The 8,865-nt window shown below is 39.7% G+C and overlaps 1 protein-coding gene across 2 annotated transcripts; it reads left to right on the top strand.

Moving 5' to 3' along the window:
- The first annotated feature begins 784 nt into the window (after positions 1–784).
- Positions 785–7,847, top strand: LOC148369235 (ubiquitin-conjugating enzyme E2 variant 1-like). 2 transcript variants are annotated; one of them, XM_088331180.1, is made up of 4 exons: positions 785–918; positions 1,934–2,082; positions 7,078–7,203; positions 7,367–7,847. In XM_088331180.1, exons 1-4 carry the CDS (start codon positions 897–899, stop codon positions 7,511–7,513), a joined length of 444 nt encoding a protein of 147 aa, XP_088187306.1. In that variant the 5' UTR covers positions 785–896; the 3' UTR covers positions 7,514–7,847. The 2 variants fall into 2 exon arrangements, with proteins under 2 accessions (XP_088187306.1, XP_088187305.1); XM_088331179.1 differs by lacking the exon at positions 785–918 and adding an exon at positions 1,134–1,596.
- Positions 7,848–8,865: the final 1,018 nt, after the last annotated feature.

Below are 8,865 nucleotides of genomic sequence, written 5' to 3' on the forward strand. Positions count from 1 at the left end.
AAGACACTGAATCCCTAATGCCCCCAGTAAGCAGGTAGGCCTTGCATGGCTGACTCCCTATTGTGTGAGTGTGTGTGTGAATGGGTAAGTGTGAAGCAGGTTGTAAAGCGCTTTGGGAGGTCTTCATTGACTTGAAAAGTGCTATATGAATCTAGACCATTTACCATTTAAATTGCAAAAAGTTCTGATCACATAAATGGGATAAAGTTTTTACCTTTAAATCATTATTTGAAACATTAAAGAGAATAATAATAATAATAATAATAATAATTTCCTTGTATTGTCATTCTGTGTAACAATGTACACAGAACGAAATGTCGATTGCACCTGACCCGTTGTAGCGAGCCGATGCAGCCGCAAGACTAGTGTCTCATATACGATCAAATTAATGTCACAAAACAGCTTTAGAGTTTCAATTTAGCTTTTAAATCTGGGTTTTTTGGTTTGAACAAATTTATTGACACTAAAAACAGAAAACAATCATGAAAATCTCAACAGCAATTAAGCACATTCACAATATTATATTCCAATATTACGTTTTTAACAGCAAACACAAAGTGAGGTTTGAACAAACCTTCTCGAAAATCAAAACTATTCACAATTTCATTATATAACATCTTTGTTAGTGTCGATAGGGGTTTCTCAGAGGTTGAAACTAAAATTTGGAATTTAAAAAGTTCAAAGTGGCGATTTAAAATACGTACTGTTTTCTGGACTTTGTTCCAGTCACTCGTCATTCATTGCTAAGGTAAATATTATTTTTGCATCATCATTAAATCCTTAGGATTTATTTCCACGATGATTAAAAAAACATTCCGATGACGGAATATAGCGTGCGCGTTCCCGTGACGTAAACAAGGTCTTCAACGTGCGCGCTCTCGTCGTATACCATCAACATGGCGCTCGCCGCCGGATCAGGTAAATACTGTAACTGTTCAACGGAGCAGTTAGTTACCGCCACTTATAACAACAAATAATTGTATGAACGTTTAGTTTTCCTTTTGGCCACTAACGGGGCACAGCGTAAATGCCAGCCATAGCCCAAAGTATCTGATACATCTAAACAAACAAGCTGTGTAAGAACCGCTAGCGAGAATGAATTGAATTGAAAGGAAAGAGGAGGGCATTAGCTCAATAAGCTTCGTGCGATTTTAAAGCCAGAAGAACCCGGCGCGACTGTTTACTTACACATTTAACTTGAGCTTCTTTTTCAAACCCCAGTCGAACGATTACATCGACATCGAGTCCAATGTCGTTTATTTTCAAAGGCGTACATCACTAGCAGCGGCTAGCGCAAAGGGCTTGGCTGTTAGCCACTCGGCGAAAATGCTATTTGATCAATTGGCTACAACACTTAATCGAGTTTATAAGGTGTTTTTAATGTAAGGACATCGTACCTGAATGAGTGACCTCGTGGGAAAAGTATTATCTGAGTTTAAGGTGGCAGGTGCCATATGAGCCGCCTGGCTCTTGGTTTCCAATTTGCATGCAAGCTGCACCCTCACATCTCACCGCAGAGGCCAAATGATGCAGCAGCATCTGCTTTCCTTCTTTTATTGCACGTCTCACTAAATGAGATGTTTCATAAGAATACAGGTTTGAGGCTTCAGCAGTACTAACACAATGTGGTACAGTCTCTTTTGTTTGTATTATTTTTCTGGCATTTCAATTGATAACAAATTGTTGTCTGTATTATGCAGAATAATTCCTCCAGTATTTGTATCTTATTTTTCCTCTTTAAAGTCTTAATTACATGTTCACCCTGGCGTTCCATGTCAAATGTTGTTGCATATGATGCTCCACAACGTTGAATCAATGATACTAAAGACAATTCAATATTCTAAATTACATGTTACATTTGTTCTTTGTTGAGTGGCAAACGTTTTCATTTCTAACGACATTGTGCTTGTCCTTTTGTTTTGTGCATAAACAGGAGTTAAGGTTCCCCGCAATTTCCGGCTACTTGAAGAGCTGGAGGAGGGGCAGAAAGGTGTGGGGGATGGAACTGTGAGCTGGGGCCTAGAAGATGACGAGGACATGACCTTAACAAGGTGGCGAGGAGTCATCCTCGGCCCTCCTCGAGTAAGTGCCAACTGTTCGAAACATGCTGGCAACAAGGACTTGGACATGGAGTTAAACTAACTGACATACTACTAACTGTTTTAAACCCTCAAAGGTTGAAAAAAAAAAAAAAAGCAACCTGTGGTTCCTATTTGGTCTTTTTCCTGCCTACCCTGTTGTGCCCACAGTGAAAATAATCTTTCATTATATAGTACATCTTTTGACTTTTGTTTTTCAAGATTGTTATTTTGCGTGGTTTTCTAAGTAGGCTTGTTAGTTATGTGTTTAGATTTCGTCTTAATTCTTCCTTTCCAAAGATTTTAATTCTTTTTTCATGTATCTGTTGATGACACTCAAAAAGTAATGGTTTGCTTTTTTATAATTTCCTATTAGTACATTTATTTTAAAGAAGTAACCCCCCAAAATTATTTCCATTAATCATTTTACCACTTCCATTAGAATGTCTGTCGAGCATATTTAGCGTATTTTCACGACCGTAAGACACACCGCAGTAAAAGGCGTACGCTCAATTACATGTGTCATAGTTGTATTTTGCACTCACATAAGACGCACCTGATAATAGGGCGTGGGCTCTATATACAATCCGCTCGCCAATACTTCACTCTTCAGTGCCAACCCTTCACCTTTTAATGTTATGGTGTACAAAGTCAAGTCAAGTATGGCGATAATTGCCATACGGTGCCAGCTACACACCTCAATCACTGGATACAGGAAGCAAGACTAGGAAGTGGGGGCTTCCTCGATGTTTGGAAAAAGATCTGATCAAAGCCCCTCCAACTATCTAATGGTCATTTACCATACTGAACCATTTCCAGAGGCTTGATACTTACTGATAAGCTACGCCAAACCCTTTAGAATAGTGTCCTTGGGCAAGACACTGAATCCCCAATGTAAGCAGGTAGGCGCCTTGCATGGCTGACTCCCTATTGGGGTGTGAGTGTGTGTGAATGGGTAAGTGTGAAGCACATTGTAAAGAGCTTTGGGAGGTCTTCATTGACTTGAAAACAGCTATATAAATGCAGACCATTTACCATTTGTATAGCCCTCAATCACAAGAGGTCTCAAAGGGCTGTAAAGAAAATACACAGATCTTACCAAAATTAAATATAGGTAATAACAGAGTTTTTAGAGATTCCTCGAGGTCACAATCCCTAAACATTATCTAGTAAGTTGAAACGTCCATAAAAAAGTGTGCATAGTTTGAGGTGTCCTTCAAGAGTTTAAGATACAATATGTTCTCCTTTAAGTATGTGTTAACAATGTGCAGCTGAGTTTAAATAGCCTTTATAGGTAACTTTTTTCTCAGCACCTATCTGCTTTTATCACCGGTGTTTTGGCCACAGAGCGCATTAGGCTGGAAAAAGGGTGGGTATGGTGGATAGTGATTTTACGCATTTTATTTTGTTTGAAGATGAAAACGGTGAAAGTAAGAAAAGGACTGTTTAAAATACAGTCCAGATGCTTACCCAAACCCCCAAAAGGATGTATAAATGAGTTTATTTGAGCGCATCTAAGAATGTCATGTACTTGCACGTGCAAAACAAGCTGCTTGAAAGTGGCTGCAATGAGGATTTCAGCCAGATGATGGCGTCAGCAAGTTTAATATTTTGGAGTCACAGACACCACCATTGACTACGCCCACCTTACACCAAAAATGCACACAAACGATATTTTAAAATGGAGCAGAGCAAAACTGACTTTAGTATTGATGATCAAGCACTAACATTTTTTATTCATTAGTAGACCTAAGGCAGGTAAATAGGATGGATAAAACAAGAACAAAAATAGTGTGAACAAAACCTTTTTACTGGTAATTGTGATTCAATTGAACTCGTTGAAGGCCTATTTCTGCATCAAACACCTGCAATAAATCTACCACATCAAACGTTCCAGGTCTGCATTCTTTGCTGTTGGTCACTTTCTGTGTCTTTAGTCATGATGACAGCTTTGGCGGAAGCTTAAACATTAGGACGAGCAGACGGGTTACCCTAATCCACTATCTAGTCGTAAATTGTAGACTGCTCGCAGGCCATCTTTGATTTGCTAGTTCATCACGCTGATTTCCAGCGGTTGGAGTTTCTATGTCAGGCCGTCCGGAATGATGGCAAACCCAAAGTTCATATGGTTCACGTTTTTTTCCACATCGGTTGTGAAGCGGGTGCGCAGATGAGATTCCATTAGCAAGATGGTGTGGGCGAACAGCACCATAGCCAGACAGCGCTGTGCCTTGCTCTCCAGACTCAATTTCCAGAGATGATTTGAGTTGTGTTAATTCATGTGTTTGGGATCATGTCACCATTCAAGATGGCAAAATAGGTTACAAATCATATTTTTGATATCTGCAAATATATACTGGACTGTCTCAGAAAATTAGAATATTGTGATAAAGTTCTTTATTTTCTGTAATGCAATTAAAAAAACAAAAATGTCATACATTCTGGATTCATTACACATCAACTGAACTATTTCAAGCCTTTTATTATTTGAATATTGCTGATTTTGGCTTACAGCTGAAAAAAACTCAAAAATCCTATCTCAAAATATTAGAATACTTCCTCAGACCAAGTAAAAAAATAATTTTATAACAGCAAAACTAAATCAAACATTTGAAAATGTCCATTGATGCACTCAGTACTTGGTTGGGAATCCTTTTGCACGGATTACTGCATCAATCCGGCGTGGCATGGAGGCAATCAGCCTGTGGCATTGCTGAGGTGTTATTGATGCCCAGGATGCTTCGATAGCGGCCTTCAGCTCATTTGCATTTGTAGGTCTGGTGTCTTTCATCTTATTCTTAACTATACCCCACAAATTCTCGATGGGGTTCAGGTCAGGGGAATTAGCAGGCCAATCAAGGACAGTGATGCCATGGTCAGTGCACCAGTTACTGGTGGTTTTGGCACTGTAGAGCACATCGGAAGGCCAGACCTCAGAATTAGAACTGAATTAGAGCTTTTCAGCAGATGGAAGCATGTAGTGCTCTAAAATCTCTTGGTACACAGTTGCATTTACTCTGGACTTGATGAAACACAGTGGACCAACACCAGCAGCTGACATGGCTCCCCAAACCATTGCTGACTGTGGGAACTTCACACTGGATTTCAAGCAACTTGGATTTTGCTCCTCTCCAGCCTTTCTCCAGACTCTGGCGCCTTGACTTCCAAATGAAATGCAAAACTTGCTTTCGTCTGAAAAGAGGACTTTGGACCACTCTGCAACTGTCCAGTGCTTCTTCTCCATAGCCCAAGTCAGACGCTTCTTCCGTTGTCTTGAGTTCAGAAGTGGCTTGACCATGGGAATACGGCTATTGTAGCCCATTTCCCGGACACGTCTGTGAACTGTGGCTTTTGATACCTGGACTCCAGCTTCAGCCCACTGTCTTTGAAGCTCCCCCAAATTCTGGAAGCGGCTCTTCTTCACAATTTTGTTAAGGCTGCGGTCATCTCTCTTGGTTGTGCAGCGTTTCCGGCCAGATTTTTCCCTTCCAACAGACTTTTTGTGGATATGCTTTGAAACTGCACTCTGTGAACAGCCTGCTCTTTGAGAAATTTCTTTTTGTGTCTTACCCTCCTGATGGAGGGTATCAATGATGGTCCTGTGGACAGCAGTAAGATCAGCAGTCTTCCCCATACTTGTGATTTAGTTTACTGAACCAAGCTGAGTGTTTTTAAGGCTCAGGAGATGATTCAGGTGATTAGTTGAATAGCCTACTTGTATACTTTTTCATGATATTCTAATATTTTGAGATGGGATTTTTGAGTTTTCTTAAGCTGTAAGCCAAATTCAGCAATATTAAAATAATAAAAGGCTTGAAATAGTTCAGTTGATGTGTAATGAATCCAGAATGTATGACATTTTAGTTTTTTTAATTTATTACAGAAAATAAAGAACTTTATCACAATATTCTAATTTTCTGAGACAGTCCAGTACATGAGAAATAACAGAAGACAGCATGCTGATGCAAAAGATGGCATGGGAAAAGAACAGTTACAATTTCAGCGCTGGTGCAAATGAGTAAAAGGCCTGTTGAGAGTGGAAGAGAATACGTGAGCTGTAAGCAGGGCTTGGAATTTGTTTGCAAAGAGGCTCAGTCTGATGTTTGGAATAAGGTGTCAATTAAACTATTTCACTATCTGTTAAACGTAAACAATACACTCTTGTGCAAATGCCCATATGAATAGCACATACTCTCAAGCTTGTTCTTGTACACATTCTATTCAACACTCACACTTCAACTCAGTTTCATGATGTCCTCTGCTTCTGCTTTTTGAAATTCTCCTTGCCTGCATGCCGGTTGAGATGGGGGAGGGTGTAATCCTGGCCTGAGCAGTCTTCTAAGACATTTTGTGATTAAGGTCTATACAAATAAATGTGACTCGAGTCCAAAACACACACAGAGAGCAATGCACAACAGGGCGCATTACACGACAGGGCACGGCACACACTTTAATGTGCACCATATAGTCGTGCAAATACGGTACCTAAAAGATCGAACATTTAAAAAGGATTTATTAGCACCTCAGTAGAGATGTGGTTCACAAAACTTATTGAACCGAGTTCTACTTTTTGTTACTTGTTGGCTACCATTTGGAAAGTAATTTCTAAAATAACATCATGTTTTCACTATGCTATTACTATTAGAAGTAGAATTAAAATTGGCTCAGTCAACCATAAAAACATCATGCCATTAAGGAATCAATTTTCCTAGAAAATTGCAATGACTCTTTAGTGGTAAGCTATTTTCGGAACCTGTTTGCTGGCTACCTGGTGCCTGTGGGACCCCTTGGTTTAACAACTCACAGTTCTAATTCTGAGGTCTGGCCTTCCGATGTACTCCTTCACCGCCAAAACTGACTCATTGAGGTCTTAGCAGACTAAATAGTCCCAGGCGGGCTAACTGTTTGTGAGAAGGTGTTTAGCATTTGTTCCAGTGGACTGTTATAAGTTTTATGTGTTTGTCTTTAAAATGCACTCACCAAGTGACCTCTTCCACAGACAAGCTATGAAAACAGGATGTACAATCTCAAGGTTGAATGTGGGCCAGGATACCCAGAATCACCTCCTTTTGTCAGATTCGTGACCAAGATAAACCTGAATGGCGTGCACACCTCTAATGGCGTGGTATGTAATTTTCCTTATCTAGTTTCTCTTCCTCTCATGTTTACCTCTCAGGCAATTAGCTTGAGAGATCCTAGCATTGTACTCCTGACTTATTTTGTTCTGTCAATTTGGGAAGAGGCCCTTGAGTTTGTCTTTGTTTTTTTTTTGTTTGTTTTTTTTGCAGGTGGACATGCATGCAGTGACCGCATTGGCCAAGTGGCAGAACTCCTACAGTATCCGGACGGTACTGCTGGAGCTTCGGCGGCTCATGACCTGCAAGGAAAACATGAAGCTCCCTCAACCACCCGAGGGCCAAATCTATACCAACTAAGCCCCGGTGCTTCATTTGTCTCATCTTTTTCCAACCTCTTCCTCTCCGGTCCTGTCCCATCTTACTTTCTTGGCTAACCTTCCAACTCGGGATCCACATTCCATCGGTTACAAACACACAGGCTTGTGCTGAAAACCTCAAACACAGAAGAACAATCCAGACACACACTTATTATGATTCGCAGACAGGCAACCAAACACATGCACACACTTGTGTAATTTTAAGCTATTTTCCTCTTCTCCAAACACCAGACCTCTTGGTTGTGTACATCTTTTTTTATGATTTGTGGAAAATGGCAGATTGTACGATAACATAAATAATCTTGAGAAGTGTACCTCCATGTGTGTTGCATTCTGACATTGATACACCTTTAAAACTGAAACCTAAAGAGTGTCCTTGTTGATTTTGAAGGGAGGTAAACCGGCACTTGTATGTGCACGGACAGCTTGGTTTACTTGTACTGTATATCTGACATGAACAGTGTTTGTCCAGTCTTCTGACCAAGTGTGTGGCGTTTTGGCTGTTATCTGATCACAAGTACTACAAGGGTGCCTAGGTCAACTGTGCTTGATTGTTGAAATGAGTCCATTATCTTGTGGATTTTTTTTGTCGCCTCTTCATTTAAAAAATAAACAAAGGCCGTTGGTTTTCGTACATAAAATGAGATAAAAAAACAATGCTTTATTCATGACACACAGTTGTGTTTAATTCTATATAGTTATAAGCTTGCATGTGAATACTGCGAAGCTATCATCAAACCACCTGATAACATGTCACTATTAGGAATAAATTGTTTTGCCATGGTTACTAAAGTTTTCAAAAAGTGAGACACCCCGTTCAGATTGGTTTAAAGTTAAGGAAGAAGTGACTTCTTTCTTAAATGCCACAAAAGAAAAATCAAGTGTGAAGTATTGGTTGAAACTACACTTCCACTTAAGAGCTGCAGCAGCCCTTCAAACCAACAAATGACGCACAATTGAAACTATAGCATTCTGGTGGTCAAGCTGGCTGTTATATATAATTGTTTTATTGAAACTAATAGATGGAAATGCATCTTTTATGCTAAAATTAGTGGGAGGAGTGTCATTGGGTTATATTTTAACATTGCTTCCACATTTGTATCTTGACAAGCTGCCATCCGTGAGTTGAGAACTGCAATGTGAAAAAGACAAGCCAAAAATGGTATGTTTGTCACAAATCTTATTTTTGGAGGTTAGGGCGTTAAATTAGTTATATAGGTGTAACCTTTAAATCAACTCGGCCAATTATATCGGGAAAAACCTTTTACCCCAAATCTCTGCAAATGGCAAGCCAGATACTAACAAATTCAAAGTGACTCAGTACACATTTTC

This window comes from Urocampus carinirostris, chromosome 3, assembly GCF_059441175.1.
Source record: "Urocampus carinirostris isolate Australia breed hairy pipefish chromosome 3, RoL_Ucar_1.0, whole genome shotgun sequence".
In the NCBI taxonomy this organism is placed as follows: Eukaryota; Metazoa; Chordata; class Actinopteri; order Syngnathiformes; family Syngnathidae; genus Urocampus; species Urocampus carinirostris.

Bases quoted from the DNA above. Each gene is read 5' to 3' on its own strand.
- LOC148369235 (XM_088331179.1), top strand. From the start codon at position 1,455: ATGAGCCGCCTGGCTCTTGGTTTCCAATTTGCATGCAAGCTGCACCCT. The intron at 2,083-7,077 runs GTAAGTGCCAAC...CCTCTTCCACAG, and splicing joins TCATCCTCGGCCCTCCTCGA to ACAAGCTATGAAAACAGGAT. The intron at 7,204-7,366 runs GTATGTAATTTT...TTTTTTTTGCAG, and splicing joins TGCACACCTCTAATGGCGTG to GTGGACATGCATGCAGTGAC.